Source organism: Lontra canadensis, unplaced genomic scaffold, assembly GCF_010015895.1.
Source record: "Lontra canadensis isolate GAN:19392208 unplaced genomic scaffold, GSC_riverotter_1.0 scaffold64, whole genome shotgun sequence".
Taxonomy (NCBI): domain Eukaryota; kingdom Metazoa; phylum Chordata; class Mammalia; order Carnivora; family Mustelidae; genus Lontra; species Lontra canadensis.
This window is the reverse complement of record NW_022631058.1, coordinates 8,735,012-8,755,274: the sequence shown is the minus strand read 5'-3', so window position 1 is coordinate 8,755,274 and position 20,263 is coordinate 8,735,012. Positions and strand designations below refer to the sequence as shown.

Genomic DNA, 20,263 nt, shown 5'->3' with positions numbered 1-20,263 from the left:
AAATATTGTATATATTTATGATTTGGAAGCTCCTTAAACTTCTGAAAATCTAGAAACATAATGAACTCACCACCTTTTTTTTTTTTCCTTTCCTGACTGCAGTTTATTTGTCTGGAAATGTGTACATATGCCTCACTGAAAGATATGGATGCCGAGAAGACTCTATATAAATTAACAGCCTTGAGAGACCAGAATTACAGAAGAGAAAAAACAAAAAAAAAAAACAAAACAAAAACAGAACCAAACCTTGCATGGGCAAGTGGTGCTAATTTAGGATTGTAACAGGGATAAATGCCCAGAGTCATCCAAACAGAAGACCGATAAATTCAAAATATTTGCTGTATGCACTGGATAACTGTCCATAATCCATACACTGCCAGACAATTACTTTACGAAAGGACTGAATAAAGACTTGGTGAAAGGCAGCCCCCCATTCTGGGGGAGTGTGCAAACTTGGCAGACCTGCTAGGGAGGCTTAGGGGACAGCACCTTTCAGAAAACAAAACCTTAAAAACCCAAGTTACTTAATTTTCATCCTCTCTTTAGCAAAACTGTTTTTCTTTTTTAGGATTTACATTTTATTTTCAAGGTTCATTATTTAATGACTTATTTTATCCTTGTGTTTACATAAGGAAAGGAAACACACCATCACCCTAAAGGATCACAGTTTTTAAACGGCAAACATTATTTTCCCTAATGAAACACACACAAGCTTTACTGGAGAAGATAATGCTACTTAAGCATCGATAAACCTCTTTTTTAATAAATGACATATTTTTCCCTGGCAGTTTCACATTCAGGAACAAATCCCAAGTTAATAGTATATGATAACTACATTTTCATTTTTGAGCTGTTGATCCTTTTCAGAAGTCATCTCTATAACTGAAAAATTAAAACATGATTATAGCCTCATGATTGAAAAAGTAGTATGACGAAGAGTCCTTTCCAGTGGTGTACAGGTTCAAGTTTTAGACAGCAATAGTATTTAACCGGGAGAGCATACTGAATATTTAAAGATGTAGTGTAATAGAAACACTTGTTTAACATGTAGACTGAAGTGTTCAAGGTCACATTTACAAAGCTAAATAATTCAGTAGCTCTTGAAATAAAATTTTTATAGCTTTTTTTTCTACTGGAAAAGTTATTCATTAGATGTATGCCACCCCATTAGGCTGACTTCCAAAAGGAATGAATACAGGTCCACTTGTAAAACGTGTCCATTAAAGTTCCTTTTTGGTGGATTAGGGCTTAACTCTTAGATATTTATCCCTATTCACTTTAATGCTGCCAAAGATCAGTACCTGCCGTCAGGAATTTGCTGTTTAGCCTGTCCGTAGTTTCCTAAAGATGGGAGATTATGTAGATTACTACTTAAAAATCTATTTTTCTAAGTGTGAAAAAATTTAAGATGCTCTACTGGTCGTATGAATTTTTATTTCAACGTGTTAATTAGCTCTATAGCATAACAGACCCCTCGCAGGTTTCTGGAAATCTTAGTCTGGTTCAACCCGACGTGAAGACTCCTGATACCTATTTTTTATGCCCAACATCTTGTAAATACTGAAAACAGAAAATGGCTGAACTGTATCACGAAAGCCTAACCAGTGACTGAACGTGGTCAGTTTTAAAGCTCTGAATAGTAGTTGTGTCTGAAGACTGATTAAGGCATTAAGAAGCTTGATACATATCATATTCACATCAATGGATTCTCCTAAATTAAGCCCAATTTTAGAATATACTAATATTAAATGTCTATTCATGTATATTATAAAGAGCCATTCAATAAAGTAAAGAAATTCCCCTGAACCACCACTCCCACTCACCCCCTCCACCTTTGAGCCTGTTGCAGTTTCAATTTTCCTTCTGAGCCAAAGCTTCCCAGCTTTTGGCTAAAGAGAAATTCCATTTCTATTACAGTACATGTAGAAACACTAATTACAACCTTAGGTAAATGATATAGGACAAAAATGCCTCTGCTGAATTCCTCCGAGTAGCCAGCCTTAATGTCTGGTCAGTTTCGCGACTAAAACTCACATTGATTTTAAGTAGTTCTCCCGCCACCCACCTTGTTTTTTCCAGCCATCAGCTAAGGGAAGATGAATAACCATGACAGGTTATGAAGATTTTGACACAGAGAATTACTTTCGTGTGTAGTATTTTAAGCTCCTGAATTTGTCACCTGAGGCTCTGGCCCCTTCAAGTCCTGTTTTTGTACAGAAATATGTGACAAGAGTGCGCCACACCTGCTAGCCACCTTGTTTCCCTCCCTCGTTGCAATGCCTTTTGATGGTGGTTCATTTTAAAAATTTGTTGGATAACTTGGTCTAGAGTTAACCTTAGCTTGCCCATAAACCATAGCAGCTAAAAGGTAACACTGAACTCTTAAATGTGTTTCCAGGCAGTGTTTATTAAATGGCAAAAAATATCTGACTTCAGCATGTAACTGACTTGTAAAATGGCTGAACCAAACCATTTAGGCCCCATTTCCCATTTATGTTCTTTGTGGTGGAATTATGAATGTCATTTATAGTGATACTAGAAGTCTAAATTTCTAGAAATACAACTTAAGATGCTTTACTTCTTTGTAGAAGAAATTTAAGTAGCACTGGAATGAACAAATGCCTTAAATTCAGAGGAGTCCACTTTTTAGAATGAAGCAGAATGGTCATTTTGCCCCAGCCTAACTTTGTGAGAGCTCTGTGTTCTCCTGTGCACTGTCTTTCCTCTTCCAATGTTTCAAGTTTTTTCTTAGGAACTGGCACAGCAAAGTGCAACTTATAGATGGTTTAATAACTGGTTAATTCTTTCTTCTCCCAGTGGAAAAGCAATGACCACAAAAACAACTGCTCGTTTATATGCTCTTAAACATGGACTTTTTTTACACGTTGTTATCCCTCAGACAGATAACAAGTCGATGAACTTTTTTTTTCACAGTTAATTTGGTCATGAGAATGTTTGAGTCTTTATCTCTTTTGCATTAATTCGATCTGTCCTAACCAACTTCTAGCTTATTTTTTTAAAAACTGCTGTACATCAAGTCCTTAAGATCAGTGATCCATTGGTTATTTAATTCTAAAGCATCTGACACTTTTGCCTTAACTATTTCAAAAATCACACACAGAAGACTATGTATTGACTCAGTAGTCCAAAAGTTTAGTCCTGTTTTGCGGTTTACCCATCAGAGTTCTGTAATTAGTCATTTAAAATATACTATTTAAATCTAATTTTTACATTTTAAAAATTTTCTGTGGTTCTGAAAATTATTTTTCAGAATGTGAGATATATGTACAGTTATAATAATCTTGTGAGTTCAAGTCTGTTTTCTGATACCTTCTGTATATAGCATTGTAAAAAAAAATTTTTGTATAATTTTGTGATAATGCAGCCCCAAAATATTTATTTAAAAAGTGTATGTTAATAGTAAATGAAAGCATTTTAAGGAACTGTTCTTTTTTGCATTTGTCATTCCGTTTTTACCCAACCCAACCTATCCCAGATGGCAAGAACCATCCACTAAAGCAGCACTCAACCCAAGACACCTGTATGATCACGCTTTCAAACTAAATTCACTTAAAATTAAAAAGTAGGACTGAATGACTATTTTAAGCTGCCTCCACACTTTGGGCTGCCACTCTGTTTTCACAATGGATAATCCTTGGGAAAAGGGAATAAAATCCAAATTTTTAGAATAAGGATGCTCCTCTCACTCAACACAGAGCAACACTGTAGCCCCAGTACGGACACTATCACCACGGGGTAAATGCTGATACTTGAAATAGCAGTGTGCAAACACGCCTCAAATGTTTTAATAGAATTTAGCTTTTCCTTAAACGGTCTTTCCACAGTCAAATAACACCCGATGTTAAAACCACTTAATAAACTTACAAACTTGAAAAATTAGACACTTCAGATAGGCAATAAACTTCATATTATGAAAGCAATATATTCCAAGTTTCAAAGGTTTGACAAGTTTTGCAGAATATTTTCACCAGTAGATGGAAATTCCAGTCTTCTGCCAAGTAGGACAGTCATTCACTGAGTAAACAAAAAATTTTAATTAACTGCTTTATGTTCATACATACCCAGCTAAGGAGTATTTTCACACAATATTTGTTCTACAGATGTACAATATGTAAATACCAGATTTTTACAAAATTATATAAAAGCTACATAAAAGATAATAATGGCATGTATTTAAATTTATAGGCCATACTAAAGCTTTCTGAAACTCTCTTCCAATGATTTACATTACTGATGCCAAAAAAACGGACGTGAGATTTGTAAGCAGTATCTATACAGAAGGTAAATCTGATCTGGAGATCCCTAGGTGAACAAGCAATCACCAGTAAAACGGAATTTGGAAACATTTTCCAAGGACCCTGTATAATTGAAACAGGTGAGAAAAACCAAAGTGATCATTTCCCCCAGATCTGTAGACTTACAAATCTAAGAAACCATTAGAAAGACTTTTTTAATTTTTACCTGGTTTGAGGTCGAATCCATTTCAAGGCATGTCGTGGCGGCACAGTAATGGTGGGATGATAAAACGTGCAGTCGGGTCTTGTACACTGAGTGTTGAACCTGCAGTGCTAAATGCAAACAACAATCTCAACATCTGCAAGGCTAACAGCAATAAAAACAGGGCAACATGAGAGAAACATTTAATGGGGCAAGAGATACAGATATTTTCATACTAAAACTCTGACAAATGACCCCCCTCCAACACAAAATTCTAGTCAAAGATTTCAAAAGGAACGTCAGTATACAACACAAACTTCTAATCACCCCGCACACTGGCCCAACATCCCTTCCATCCATCGTACCCCGGACGCCCTCACGTACAGCCAGATGCGGCTGGGGGAAGCGATGGCCAGAGCGCGCATTCGCTCTGACCAACCAAACAGGAGGAGACATGTCAATCGTCAGCACACAGAAAATTAGAGCCATCAGCGGAAGTACTACTGGACTTCATCATCTCAGTTTCTGACATGAGGTGGGGGGAAAAACCCCCCACAAAAAACCCACCCACGTACTTAGGGGTAGAGTGGAATGGAAACTAAGCAAAGGGAAGCTTCCCTCCGAGAGCCTAGAATATTAACCTCTGTTTCAGACCTCTTCTCTTAAAGGACCAGATGGGGGCTCATACAACTAAGAACCTCAACGTCTTAAAGACCATAACATTAACAAAAACAGAGACTGGGGGATAGGGGGCAGGAGAAGACCATGGACATATGAGATACTCAATTTGCTAGTGCTTTTACAGGCCTCAGAATTGAAAAGTTCCCACTAAATCATTTTTGGGAAAATGAAAATTCTTACTTTTGGATGATAGAAGGGACATTCCATTTTCTTACAAGCAGGGAAATAACGGCACAGTTGACTACTAGAAGGTGATGCTGGTGTTGCAACTGCTGACAAAAATAAGATTGATCAAAATTTGGCAAAATAATTTGTAATGCAATCTACTGATGTTTTTATGAAAACCATTTTAAAAATATGAGAAGATTTATATGTTCATTAGATAAAATACTTCAGAATGATACCAAATAGGCACATTTGCTCTTTAAAGACTGATTAGGTTAATGGATTCTGGCATGATAATTTATAAAACTCTTACATTTTTTTTTCTTTAAAACAGTTTATAATCACAAAATATTTTCCATTTTTTACCTACTATAGTAGTGCACAATGTCACTAACCTGGTTTTGGAGGCAGTACTGGAATTCTTCTACTCATATGAGTGAAGGGACAATCTGGCTTAGTACATTTTGCATCATATTTACAATTTGGATGAACAAACAAACATTTTTCAGCAAATTTACAATTGGGGAAGGCTCTATAAAACAAAAACAGTTTTCACATTATCCTTCTCAGTGCATGATTAGTTTGTTTTTTGTTTTTTTTTTTGGTAGAGGCTCCTTACACTCTATCACTACTTGTTTTGAGAAACAGAACAGAAAAGAGGGAAACTCAATTTTTTCTTAAACTAAGCTCTATGTCCAACTTGGGGCTTGAAATCACAACCCAGAAATCAAGAATTGCATGCTCTACCAACTGAGCCAGACAGATGTCCCGGGAAGCTCAATTTTTAAATGAGGCCAGGTTTGGGGTGCCTGGGTGGCTCAGTCAGTTAAGCTTCTGCCTTTGGCTCAGTTCATGATCCCAGGGTCCTAGGATCAACCGCTGCATCAGGCTCCCTGCTCAGCGGGAAGTCTGCTTCTCCCTCTCCCTCTGCCCTTTCTCAAATGAATAAATAAAAAAAAGTTAAAAAAAAAAAATGAAGCCAGATTTCAAAAAAGGACATAGTAATCTATTCCGAAGTCTAAAGCAATAACAGATTTTCAACTCAAACCATGACCCTGAAAGACAAAAGGGTTTTTTGTGTTAGGAATCATACCATTTCCTCTGTTAGATCTATGTTTGCAATACTTTATGAAGTGAACTCAATCTACTGAGCATAATATACGTGCAACGCACTGCTCCAAAAAGACTCATTCTGTGGTCTCCCTCCATGCACATCCATATTATTCTCACACCGAAACTTCCTTAAAGGAGTCAAAACACAGTTTTGTTTTGCTTTTATCTAAAAGCTATCCTCAAAGGTCATGCCATCAAGTTCAAAATGTTGTCATTAACTGTAACTAATTTTGTCCCCAGTGCCTTGGAAGCTGTGGATATTGACATGAACACAATGCATTCAAACCAGCACAGTTACAGAACTATCTCCTTAAATGTACAGAAGCCTTCTCCCTTCTCCCTGCTCCTCTAAACACACACACATATATTATACATGGATGCTATTCTGGGAGGGCAATGGTGAAGTGTCCTTGCATTCAGTTATACGAATCAACCTTGTCCACAGAAAAGAAAAACAGAGTAAGATCTAAGATCCAGAAATTAACCCAAAGATCAGAATCCGCTTGCTGCAGCTACTCACTTGCACGGTGAAACAGGATGATGGTAAGCACACTCATCCCCATTTTTACAGGCAGGCCAGTACTTGCAACGCTCCAGAAGTTTTTCTGGTTTCTGGACCACACTCAGTTCACTCATCTCAGCTAAAAAGGGGGAAAAAATTAAAAGTATCTCATTAATTATGATCAATTCAGTACGTGACACCTTTAATACATTTCCTTCAAAACCCGGTCTTAAAATCTTATGTTCTTCTATGTCACAATCATACAAAACAGTTCAATATTCTAGTTAACGGAGGTAAGAGTCTGCTAGAAAAGGTCACCAGGAAGGGGACTGCAGTTCTCACTGTGAGAGGCACACCAGAGAGAGATGCTGCAACTAGCCAGAGTTCTCACCCTAAACTCCAATGCTCAATATTATCTCAGAGATGAATTAAAATATGAGAGAGAAAGTGAGAGAGAGGAAAGAATGTCCAAGTAGGGAACCAATAAAATGAAATGAAAACTGCAAACACAAGGTTAAAAACAACATGAACCAGGGCACCTGGGTGGCTCAGTCAGTTAAGCATCCAACTTTGGCTCAGGTCATGATCTTGGGGTCCTGGAATCAAGCCTAGCAGGGAGTTGGCTTAAGGATTATTTCTCCCTCTTCATCTGCTCCTCGCCCTCCGCATACTCTCTCAAATAAATCAAACTTTAAAAAACCAAAACAAACAAAAAAACCCAAAGAATGTGAACAAATACGTTCAGACATTTTAAGTGATACATACACAGAAGTGTTCGCACTCACTGAGGTATACAAAGGTTGTTGTTAAGTCCAGGTGGTAAACTCACATCAATATGAGGAAAAGTTTTTTGCTTACAGTGGGTTACAATGGGCCATTACCTAAAGCGACCCACTAGATCACCCATCAGTGAGCCTGGCTGGATGTGAGATGATTGGTGACCGACAGCCTTGGTGAGGGGAAATAAAGGCGGTAAAAGCAACCAGGAGAGCAAGTGTATGCATCATCCATAGGGCTCACTGCCTGCTACTCCCTCGCAAGGTCATGTCCAATGACAATGTCAATTACTAGGGTGTGGGAAAGTGGGCCCCATGTTGCCAGATTGTTTCCTGATTCAGAGAAAGCAAAAAACCATTTTATATGACATACAGAGTTTAAATCCGGGCAACTAATGCCCATTTAAAAATGTAAAAAAGCCAAATAAATTCACACCCAAAGGCGATAATGACCTGCCAACTTCTGGACCAAGATATCCTAGCTTAAAAAGAAAAAAAAAGAAAGAAAAAGGAAAAAAAAACAAGCATCATGGGTGTTAAAAATTAGGATTCACATTCCTAATTACAAAAGCAAGTATCACTTCAACCACATTGCTCTAGTCCTCTTGCCTGAGACCAGGCAGTTCAAATTTGGCTCTGTAACTTAGCTGAGCTAGAGACTTTGGACAAGTCTCACCTAGTACCTCAACTTCAGTTTCCTTATCAAAGCAAAAAGAAAATAATGTCTCCCTTAGAGTTTTATGATTGAATGGAAACAAAAATACAAAGTAGGCAACCAATCAAAACATAACAGGGCAGCAGCTGGTATTCTGAGAACTTACTGATCTAGTGACCCAACCTCAGTCTTCATCACAGGAGAACAAGGCACACAAATGCAGTCCTGGAGCCCAGACAGGAGGACCATCAAAGGGCTACTATAAAACTATGCCAGGGGCGCCTGGGTGGCTCAGTCAGTTAAGTGTCTGCCTTCGGCTCATGTCATGATCCCAGGGTCCGGGGATCGAGCCCTGCATCAGGCTCCCTGCTTAGTGGGGAGTCTGCTTCTGCCTCTGCCCCTCCCCTCTGCTCATGCTCTCTCTCTCAAATAAAATCTTGAAAATTAAAAACAAAAACAAAAACAAAAAAACACAACTATGTCTAATATATAGTTTTCTGTGCTACTTTTAAAATAGTAAATAGCTCCAGGATATAAAGGCATCCTTAGTCTCCAATAAAATCCTTGCATGCAGTTTTCTCCAGTTTTAAGTCTTTCTGATATCCTGCCTGCAGGAAATGTGTCTTACCCTCCTCCTAAAGAACATACTTTAGACTATGATATACACATGGAAACCCACGCCAAATGAAAGAAGTTAACAGAATACCCAAGAGCAGATTGGCTGGAAAATGAAGTAGTTAGATACTCATGGGCAGTATTAAAGAAGTTAAATACTTCATAAGGAAACATTATCTTCCTAATGGAAATGTTAGGTCATATATACAGAGGTCTTGATTCTGGTTTTCCCCCAACATTATAACCTCATAAGCCATTAAAACTTTTCCTGTTTAAGTTTTAAGATGAGGCAAATTCACTTTTTATTCCAAGCTATAAACCTGCACTGTTATTTCACTGTTATTCAGTCTCTTGGGCCTCGCTTACGTTCTAACCACTACAAAGCTTCATTCTTGAGCAGCAGCTAAACGCTGAGAGTCCCAGATCAAAGCACTGGCACAGGAGGCTCCCCGCTCATCCGCCTGGCCTCCAGAAGGGCTAAGGCACTTGTGAAACCAAGACAAGAAGTCTAATGTGTTATTTACTGGGGGCACTCCAAGGACATATACACCAATAAAGCCTAATATGGACATCTACATTTAAACAAAGTAAGACCCTAACTTCTTCTCTCATGTGAGACAAAATATACAGGGTCAGAAATCTGTACTGCATAACTATGGTAATTCTTAACCACCTCGGTTACCATTTAAAATTTTTTCTTCCTTTTTATAGGGTCAGACTTTCAATTCCCTCCACCAACCAAAACTAGGACATTAGGGGCACCTGGGTAGCTCAGTGGGTTAAGCCTCTGCCTTCGGCTCAGGTCATGATCACAGGGTCCTGGGATCGAGCCCCGCATCGGGCTCTCTGCTCATCGGGGAGCCTGCTTCCCCACCGCCCCCGCCTGCCTCTCTGCCTACTTGTGATCTGTCAAATAAATAAATAAATAAATAACATCTTAAAAACAAAACAACAACAAAAAAAACTAGGACATTACATTATTAACTCAGCCTAAAAAGTATTCAGCTCAACAGCAGTATCTCCTCACTCACTCACGATCTCCCTCTAAAGGCTATTATATTTTTAGGAACTGAAAAAGGTACTGACTGCATCTTCATGTCTCTGCCAAGACTGACTTGGAAAAATACCGAAACGCATTACTGTTTTTTCTTTTGATACTATTCTTTTTTAAGTTTTAGTAATCGTCTCCCCTCCCAATGAAGGTGTTTTTCAACATTTTACAAGGTACAAGGAAAGTGACTACCATTCTCTTGTCTCGAATGAAAAGGTCCAGCAGTATGTGCACCTGACCATAGGTCTGGGGAGAGAACAGCCAGTGGTAACGATCCATCTGCCTAAAAGCAGGCTGTGATCTGAGGAGTTCATCTCGTTCCTACTAAATACTATTACTTAATTTAAACACAAGGCTTTGCTAAACTTCCAAGCAGTAACTTGATAGATTAGGTGAGAAACTCCTTTTAAGGGAATTTCAAAGAGGTATAAACAGAATCAAAATGCAAATTCATTTTTCTGCCAATTATAAGAGACTATTACTGTTACAACAAAAGGAAAGTAACAAGTGTGCTTTCTAAAGGGAAAAAGGAAGCAAGGTATGAAGGACGATGGCTGAGCCTTTCATAAGCACGGTTCCGAGGTACTTTGGCTCTCAGGGCTGAAGCCGACCATAGCACGGGAGCCGGGAGCCCATACAGAACACACGCACGACAGTCTCACATGAACTCATTTTGTCTGAGAGAAGAAAAAAGGCCGCTACTGAATTATGAGTAAGAGCAAGGCCTCTACCCAGAATTCACTCCAGGTAGAGAGACCGGGCCCAGATTCCCTGCACAATGACAGCACCCTGGAAAGGGAAAATCTGAGCTCTCAACACACCATTTGGAAAGCTACCATCTGGGTCATCGAGCTGCCTGCCCGTCAAGTGCAAGTGCTGTGGGTGGAGGAGACCTCTGAGTCCCTTGTTTGAGGCTGCAGTTTGGTTTACAGGTTTCACTCCTTCAAAGCACATGTCCTCCTCTTGATCTGACATGTATCCTGGGGGGCTGGGGACACCATCCAGCGTCACTATAAACTTGGGACTTGCAGGTTTATCTGGTTGTACAAGATCTCTGCCAGACAGATAGAAAATACCATAGAATTAGGGAAACAAACACAAAACGCTGAGCCTCCTACAGTGCTCTTCAGCAGAACTATCGCTCCCTTACTTGGTGGTGGTCTCTTCAGTAGGAAAAAACCAAACACACAAACTCGGTAGGCCTTCCAGGTATGGCCGGCTTGGCTCCCGCCAACACACCATGGCGACAGCCAGTTGCTGTGTCGGCATCGCCAGCAACCCTCCAGGCTGCACTAAGGAAAATCTCCCCTCCACCTGGATCTCCATAGGGTCACATGGAAATAAACTGGAAAATCAGCATCTAAGCTCAGATCACATGGCCAGCAGTTCTGTATTTACACTGATTTTATTATCGGTACATCTGTTCCTTCATAGAATATTTAGTCCATCTTCTAAGGGAGGAATCACCCCAACCCAATCTGCTAATTCTCTGTGCAGAGATTTCCTGATTTGATCACGTGACTTTTAAATTTCATTTCCTGCATGTGCTTAAAGGAAAGAATCTTATTTACAGAGCTCAATCATACATGGACTTCTTTGCAAGTTAACAGATTTCTGAACAAGAAAGAGGAACTGGATTTCTGAAAACCGAATTGGCTTACTATTTATTCATGGCCCAACGACTGACCCAATAAAAGCACTCTACACTGGGGGCAAGGATGGGGAGGAGGGAAGCTGGGAACGAATGGTCAACCTGCACTAGCTAATCAACACAAAAAAGCTACACAAGAAAAAGAAACCATCTACCGTGTCTGCATAAGGTGTCCTGAAAGTACCCGAAGGGTATCTGCAGTCTTCATCCCCGACTCTTGGTTTGGTGCCACTACTATTTCCTCAGACAGCTTTGGCTTCTTCAGAATAAATGATCTTGTGTCTGCATGGACCATGGATTCCATGTCATAGTAATCTGAGCCAAAAAAATTGGCCATAAATGTTTACTTCTGAATATACCTTGCATTCCCAACATCACACACGTGAGAAGAACGTCAACCTTTTATATATTTTGTAATATTTTCAAAGGAAAAATCACAACAGTTCTACCCAGGAATAGCGCTGCAATTCTGTGCCAAACACCTTTTCAAGAAGTATTCCTTTTCTCATAACAGCCCATTACATAAGCCTTCTAATCAATACTCCCTGCCTACAGTACAGAATGGTTTTTATGTGAGACATCTAATGGGATATGAACAATATAAACTTACTCTAAGTACAACAGTATCTTCTAAAATTATAAACAAAACCCCTCATATTCCCTCAAACCATGATACCGAGGCTGCTTAAAAATTTTTCTAAAAATTTTCTTTTGTTCATGTTGCACAGTACCACTGAGAGAGAACACGTTCTGATGAAAACAACTCATCAGGCATAATTTTTGCCTGGTTGTACCGAGAAGACTGTACTGGAAAGGAATTAAGATGAATGGGCATTTTTTAAAAATGCAGCAAGGCAAACAATGACCTTCAGGGCAAATAACCACAGTTCACGCCATCTATAATATGCTTCTTAACCCTACTTCATAAAATATGCCAAGAGCCCAGACTGGAGACAGATGACCTATCGATATGCCATCAATTGACAAGTTAATGAGTTGCACTTCTCTTAAGGTTAATAGGTAAATAAGAGATGAAAATCCACAGGATGTCCATTCATGTTCATTCAACTGAACAAATCCAAAACCTGAGAACTGAACACTGAGCTGGGTACAAAGAAGAAAAAAGTAGAAAGGTAGGTGTGCAAACAATTTCAAAACAGCACACCCTAAAAGCTAATCCTAAAAGAGTAAGTACAAGGTTTTGGCAAGAATACAGGAAACCACTCCAGCCGAGGAATCAAGACAAAGCCTCCAGACGATGGACATTTGAAGGAGATGTTAAAGGAAATGAGCAGGAATAACCAGAGCGGGGAGCAAGGAGCCAGACAATAAACAGAGTGTTGCAGGCAAAGAAAACCGCATGGAAAAAGGCAAAGGCTTTCATGAGACACAAGGAATCTAAAACCTGCTGCGAAACGCAGTGTGGCTGAGGGCTGTGGGTGGGTGGGGTGAGTGGCAGGGAAGGCTGAGGCATAAAGGATCTTGTATGTGTCAATGGCTTTGGATTCTGATCTAGAAGTGTTCAAGAATCATGAGAGGTTTCTAAGGAGAGAAATGATAGGATCAAACTGGTTTTTAGAAGAACAGGTAGAATTAAGAATGGACTGCAGTCCGAGAACTCAATTAGCAGGCAGTTGCCCAGAAGAGACAGTGAGGCTCCAAATTAAGATTCTCAACTCTGTCCTCTTGGAACCCACACACAAGGGAGAGAAGACACACTGTACACACCTCAGCAGCACTGGCACCTCACAGCAGCTGCATGTCCAAGTCCCATCCCAGGAACGAGGCTGAGCTGCCATCCCCTGTGAGGGCCGGATTGCATAAAGACGCAGATGGAGGAGAGTGGTAGAAGAGAAAGTGGACGCAGGAAACAGAGGACAGGAGAAAGAACAGATTTAAAAGGGGGCAGGATAAATTTCAATTTTAGATTTATTTAGTCTGAAGTCTTTGTGGGGCTCTCAGATGTTTAGAAGTGGAAATAAGAGGAGAGAGAAATAAGAGAAGCACTGAAGGTAAAAGGACTGTTCCATCAAAGCACATATATAGCGCCGCCCGTCTCACGAGGCACCTGAAAAGGATACTTCCCTCCTCTGACCAACATGCAACTCGCTGTTCTTCAGTGACTCTCAGAGGGCTCCCAGCTAGCAAAGGTAGACTCGACAATTTAGTCCAAGGCTGCTGCCCTCCTTCTTACCATCCAGCCCTTTTTGAGGCAAAGCAGTTCTACCAGTTTGTATCTTGGGAGAATATAAAAGAGATGAAAATAATGCTAAGGGTAGGACACAGGATAAAATGATCATTTTAAGCGTTAACAGAGGAGGAGAGGAGGTGATACAGGAGAATGACATGGAATTACAGAAGAGAGATCATGAAGTCCTGGAAGCCAAACAAAGACTTAAGAAAACACGGGAACGACGTGCCATATGCTATAAAGTTTAGCAAAGTGGGCATTGAAAACAGCTTTTCATTCCACATAAGCCACTAGTCACCTCTGCAAGATTTACGTTATCACCTGGGTCAAAGAGAAGCAGACAGATGTGAGATTACTGACATCTTCTGGGTACAGACCACAGGCTGAACCCATGCATTTGGTTTCCTCCTAAAACCTCACTAAAATGTCAACAAAGGGTTAATTTATTGGAAGATAAACTCACAAAGAAAATAACTGTTTAAGAGGAGACATCCAGATTTTGAAAGTGAAAAACTAAGATCTTCAAAAGCCGAGTCTTAAGCCAATAATGAAGTAATCCAATGTGGATCCGAAGATTCTCCAAAGGCTGGGTAACCGGCAGCACAGGGGACTTTGGCAAAAGGGGGAAGTCAAGGCCGAAACAGGTGTGTTCAAGTGTCCATTCCAGAAGCAATTATGTCTTCTTAAACTCAGAATGTTTTCTTCATTTCTGATCCCTATCACACCCATTCCCCAACCTATGTATATTCAAGTTTTTTGGAATAACTGGAGACATGCTTTCCCATTGGTCAATGTTGGAGAGGCCTACAAATGAAGCATCATGGTCTTTGACAGAATAGTGCTACAACAAAACAAGCTAAATGTATACTATTAAAATTTTTAAAAGCATTTAGATATCCTGATAACCCTTTGACTATTTTCTCCCTTGGAGAAGAGTGGAGCTTAAGACTCCTGAAAAGGGCGAAACGTAGAGCCTTTGGAACAAGGAATGCCAGCCACACAGAAAGAAGTACCATTTTGAAAACAGGGAGGGGGTCTTAAGCAAACATCACATGGTAACTGAAGTTGAAGTGCCTCCCCCAGCCCCTTTTCCTCACCAGAACACTGGCAGCCAATCCACTACTTTGAAAGATCTTTCTTTGGAGAAACGAACCACTCCAAGAGGAAAAGCCTAAAGACAGTAACCTCAGGGTGCCCCTGTATTAGACAAGAAAAATGACTTTCCACAGTAGGATCTATACTCAAATGTGAAGTCAAAAGCCCATCACCCAGACTAATGAACCCAGAATGCCAATCAGCTTTCCCACTCATAAATATAAGACAATCAAGGATCCTCAGACACCTGAGGAAAACCTATCACAAAAGATAGCAATTGAAACAAACTTGGAGAAAATAAGACTAAGAAGGGAAGGGAAAAAATACGCAAAAATATCTTTTAATATCCTCAGAGAAATAACAGAGCGTTGCATACATATGAAACAAAGTAAGTATGTGAAAAATAAAAGGAATATGCAGAAATAAGAGGCCTCTCACAAATAAAAACCATCACAAGAGGTAAGCCAAGAAGGCAGTCCCTCGTAAGCCTCATAGAACTAGATGCTTCAAACTGTACATGCACCATGGAAAAAAAGAAAAGTTAAAGAAACAAAAAAAGAATGTGCAAGTCCCAATGAAATGGATACAACATACACAGAGCTTAGCTGCCAAACATTTTGAAATACCCTAATGTGGGAAGCAGAATGGAATGTGGAGAGATGACAGGGCAAAATCAAGGATGGAGAATATCTAACACTTTGACAGAAGAAAGGAGAAGCCAAGAGAGAGGCAAAGACTAAAACTACAGGAGTGTGGGGCTACTCCAGTATTCATCAACTGGGGAGGATCGGTGTCTGGGTGGAAGGTAACCCTGAGAGAGGACAAGTTCCTCTTTCTGAGACAGAGCTAGGTGGGGTAAGGGGATATACGACTCTGGAGGCCTGACCAGAGGAGTAGAAGAGCCAAAGTGAGGGGTCAAGGCACCAGAAATTCCAACAACGGGTAGGTACAGGGAAAAGAGAAAAAAAGAAGGTTTCCGAATTTAAGATTGCAGGTAGCCAACGGCTCCCTTCATGTAGGCAGCGGACATTTACTGGGGACTGTACATGCATCTGGCAGAGGCTGGGCACTGGAGAATGGGGAGAATTCAGAGATAAATAAGGCAATCACCCCCTGTCCTGAAGTAGCCCCTGGCATCTATGTCTAGGCTGGGCGAGGTAGATGGGGGGGGCAGGCAAAAAATTAAGCTATGGGGGCTCTAAGAACAACAAGTTCTTGGTGTGGCCCTGGTAAGCAGGTTCTAAAGTGAAATAAGTGAGGATAAGGCTGAACAGACAACAGGACAGTAAAGCAGGGCAAAACATTGAAAAAGTAGGGTAGAAAGGAGAGAGGGTAGGGATTTGAGTTGTCCCTAAAGCAGGGGAGTGACAGCCAGAAGATTCCAGAGACTCAGGTGAAATGGCACCAAAGCAAGAAAGTTTTTCAATGAGACGAAAAATACAAACACCATGAAACATGAAGAAAATGCAGATCTTGTTTCCTGGCCCTAAAATATTTTCACAATCTAAATATAGCATCTTAGGGCAGGATCTAAAATATACAAGATACATTAAATGAAGTGTAAGAAATGGAAACAGCAACTGAAAAATGCTAGATTACAATGAAAATTTAAGATTTTTACCAACCTTGACTGATCTGTAGAGTTTCTGCCATTACTGGGTCAATTTGCAGTCGGGATAACAACTGCCTCTGTTGAGTTCCTAGAATAACAGATTTTAAAACTTTACTAAACTTAAAAACAATCCCAGCATGTGTGTTTCCCGAATATGGAGCCTGAAATAATCTTTATGGGTTTTTAACTTAAAAATAATTTATTAGCTTCAACAATGCAATTTAATAATACTTATAAACCAAAGGTCTGTAAGAGAAAAACCTATACTCTGAGTTAAACCAAAAACAGCAATGCAGGGCATTCCTAGTTCTCCCTTTATCCGGAAGCTAGTATTCCCGGACTGGAGATAAAGCCTGGGAATAAAGGTAAAAGGCTGGAAAATCCAGGAGGTGGTGCTGCGTGGACCCAGAGCTTGAGCCATAATAGACGGGTGACAGCCAAGTGCAATATCAAAATGACAAAACTCTCCCTTCACCATCTGGCCGCGCACCATTACAACTCATCCCCAACCCTAGAATTGCAAAGCGAAACACAGCAGAGTTATCTGATCATAGAATTCCCGAAAGATAAAGCTTAGTCTATCTAAGCTTAGATAGACAAAGAAAATAATAAATCAGTATGACATTTAAATGGTCTGGAGTCTAGGTCCTACATGAGCATGAAAACAATCGTCTGGGTGGTTGAGTTGGTTATGCATCTGCCTTTGGCTTAGGTCATGATCCCAGCGTTCTAGGATCAAGCCCTACATTGGGCTCCCTGCTCAACGGGGAGTCTGCTTCTCCCCCTGTGTTCTCTCACTCACTGTCAAATAAGTAAAATCTTAAAAAGAAAATCATCTGAATCTCCTGTAAGAAAAGATATTCGCTAGAGTATTTATGATGTCTTTAAAAAGTCCATAACTTCCTCAGTTACACTGCAAATTAAAACAAAGCAGTGACACAGAACTGATCTTCTCTATCTTCAATATGAAGGCTGGAAGGATGTCACACTTCTCCAAACCTCCCCTCCTCCACAGTGCTTAGGAGATATTAGGTACTCACTTGCAGATTTATTTATTTAAGATTTTACTGGGGGGGTGGGGGAGGCAAGAGAGAGAGAACATAAGCAAGAAGAAGGGGCAAAGGGAGAGGGAGAAGGAGACTCCCGGCAAGCAGGGAGCCTGATGCGGGACTTAATCCCAGGGCCCTGGGATCATGACCTGAGCTGAAGACAGATGCTTAACGGACTGAACCACCCAAGCACCCCTCACTTGCAGATTTAAAAAAAGTGTTATCAAAACCAAAATTAAGTCTTATCAACAATGCACTAAAATAATTATTCACCATGATCATGTGGCATTTATTCCAGGTATACAATGATGATTCAATATCCGCAAATCAATCAACATGGCACACCAAATTAACAAAATAAAAGGCTAAGTAAGAATTGCGATTCTTGGTGGCTCAGTTGTTAAGCGTCTGCCTTCAGCTCAGGTCATGATTTCAGGGTCCTGGGATGGAGGCCCACACTGGGCTTCCTGCTTATCTCTCTCCCACTGCCTCTGCTTGTGTTCCCTCTCTCTCTGTGTCTGTCAAATAAATAAATAAATAAATAAAATCTTTGTAAAAAGAAAAAGAATCAGGATTCTCTCGATACAGGAAGAAAGAGCATTTGACAAAATTCAACACCCATTTAAACTCTCAATAAAGCAGGTTTAGAGGGAACATACCTCAATAAAAGACATAATAAAAGACACATATAATAAAACCACAGCTAACATCATACTCATAACATCATAAGATCAGGAACAAGCCAAGGATGTTTATTCTCACCACCTTTATTCAATATAGTACTGGAAGTCCCAGCCACAGCAATCAGACAAGAAATAAAAGGCATCCAAATTAGAAAGGAAATTAAGAAACAGAAAAAACCAAAACAACAACAACAAAACCCCCCACAGATGACCTATATACGCAAAACCCCTAAAGACTCCACCAAAAAACTATTAGAAGAAATGAATTCAGTCAAGTTGCAGGACACAAAATTAAAATATAGAAATATGTTGTGTATAGAAATACACTAATAACAAAGTAGCAGAAACAGAAATTAAGAAAACAATCCTACTGACAGCTGCACCAAAAAGAATAAAATACCTAGAAATACATTTAACCAAGAAGGGGAAAGACCTGTACTCTGAAAACTGGGAGAGAAAAGAAACTGGAGAGGACACAAATAAATGGAAAGATACAACATGCTCATGGACTGGAAAAAATAATACTATTAAAACGTGCATATTAACCGATTAACCTATGATTAAAAAAAGGCATGAGGGACGCCTGGCTGGGTCTGTAGGAGGAGCATGTAACTCTTAATCTTAGGGTTGTGGGTTCAAGCCCCATGTTGGGTATAAGGACTACTTTAAAAAAATGGCAAGAATCTACAGCAGGAGAGAGTCTCTTTGATAAATGTATTGAGAATATGGACAGCTACATGAGAGAATTAATTAAACTGGACCATTTTCTCACACCATATGTAAAAATAAACTCAAAATGATTAATGTAATATAAAATTTAAGACCTGAAATCATAAAACTCCTCAACAAAAATACAGGTAGTAAACTCTTGGCTATCACTCTCAGCAGTATTTCCCTAAATTAGTCTACTTAGGCAAGAACAACAAAAGGAAAACAACTGGGTCTATCAAACTAAAAAAACAACTGCATGGTGAAGGAAACCATCAATACAATAAATAGGCAACTTACTGAATGGAGGGAGATATTTCCAAATGATATATCCAGTAAGGGATTAATATTCAAAATATAGAAAGAAATCAAAAAATATAAAAAAAAAAAAACCAATCTGATCTAAAATGGGCAGAGGGGGTGCCTAGGCCGCTAAGTTGGTTAAGTGTCTTGAGTGTGACTCGGGTCAGGATCTTCTTCAGGCTCTACACTCAGCAGGGAGTCTGTTCATCCCTCTCCCGCTGCCCCCCCCAACCTCATGCGAGCGCGCGCACACACACACACTCTCTCAAATAGATAAAATCTTGAAAAAAGGGGGGGGGCAAAGGGCTTGAATAGACATTTCTGAAGATGTTATTTATTTAAGAGAGCAAGAGAGCACGCACACTTCAAATAGGGGGAAAAAACAGAGGAGAAGCACTGGAGCAGGGGGAGGGAGGAGGAAAGAATCTCAAGCAGACTCCCCCCTCCCCCATGCTGGGCATGGAACCTGACTCAGGGCTTGACCCTAGCGGAGATCATGACCTGAGCCAAAATGAAGATTAGGATGCTTAACTGACTGAGCCACCCAGGCATCCCACAGACGTCTTTTAAAAGAGACTGAGATGGCTAACACATGAAAAAATGTTCAATATTTTTATTCATCAAAAAATTCAAATTAATGGCCTTGGGTGGCTCAGTCGATTAAGTGTCTGACTTCAGCTTAGGTCATAGTTTTGTAGTCTTGGGATAAAGCTCCAGGTAAGGCTTCCTGCTCAGCAGGAAGGCTAAAGCTCCTTCCCCCCTCTGGCCCTCCCCCAATTTGTGTTTGTGCTTGCTCACTCTCAAATAAATATTTTTAAAACTGCAAATTAAAACCATAATGAGGTATCACTTCACACCTGTCAAAATGGTAGTATCCCTAAGACAAAAAAATAACAAGTCTTGGCAAGAATGTTAATTAAGTCTTTCTTAACAAGAAAAGGGAACTCTCATGCAC

At 39.9% G+C, this 20,263-nt stretch overlaps 2 protein-coding genes across 16 annotated transcripts in view; one reads left to right on the top strand and one right to left on the bottom strand.

Annotated features, from left to right (window-relative positions):
• EML5 (EMAP like 5) overlaps positions 1–1,455 on the top strand; it is a 171,622-nt gene extending 170,167 nt beyond the window's left edge. For all 7 annotated transcript variants that reach the window (XM_032878580.1, XM_032878579.1, XM_032878577.1 and 4 more), the window contains one exon: positions 103–1,455. In XM_032878580.1, the coding sequence (XP_032734471.1) occupies positions 103–139 (37 nt within the window). In that variant the 3' untranslated portion in view covers positions 140–1,455. The remainder of the gene's footprint in view (positions 1–102) is intronic.
• A 2,456-nt stretch (positions 1,456–3,911) lies between these two features.
• The window catches only part of ZC3H14 (zinc finger CCCH-type containing 14), a 50,937-nt gene continuing 34,585 nt past the window's right edge, over positions 3,912–20,263 (bottom strand). For 2 of the 9 annotated variants that reach the window (XM_032878592.1, XM_032878595.1), the window contains 6 exons: positions 16,579–16,653; positions 6,938–7,058; positions 5,700–5,836; positions 5,320–5,408; positions 4,483–4,589; positions 3,912–4,035 (listed from right to left, as the gene is read on the bottom strand). In XM_032878592.1, coding sequence (XP_032734483.1) covers positions 4,029–4,035; positions 4,483–4,589; positions 5,320–5,408; positions 5,700–5,836; positions 6,938–7,058; positions 16,579–16,653 — 536 coding nt within the window. In that variant the 3' untranslated portion in view covers positions 3,912–4,028. Of the gene's footprint in view, positions 4,036–4,482; positions 4,590–5,319; positions 5,412–5,699; positions 5,837–6,937; positions 7,059–10,837; positions 11,071–11,822; positions 11,983–16,578; positions 16,654–20,263 lie in introns of all 9 variants that reach the window. The other 7 variants (XM_032878586.1, XM_032878587.1, XM_032878589.1 and 4 more) reach the window with 7 other exon arrangements.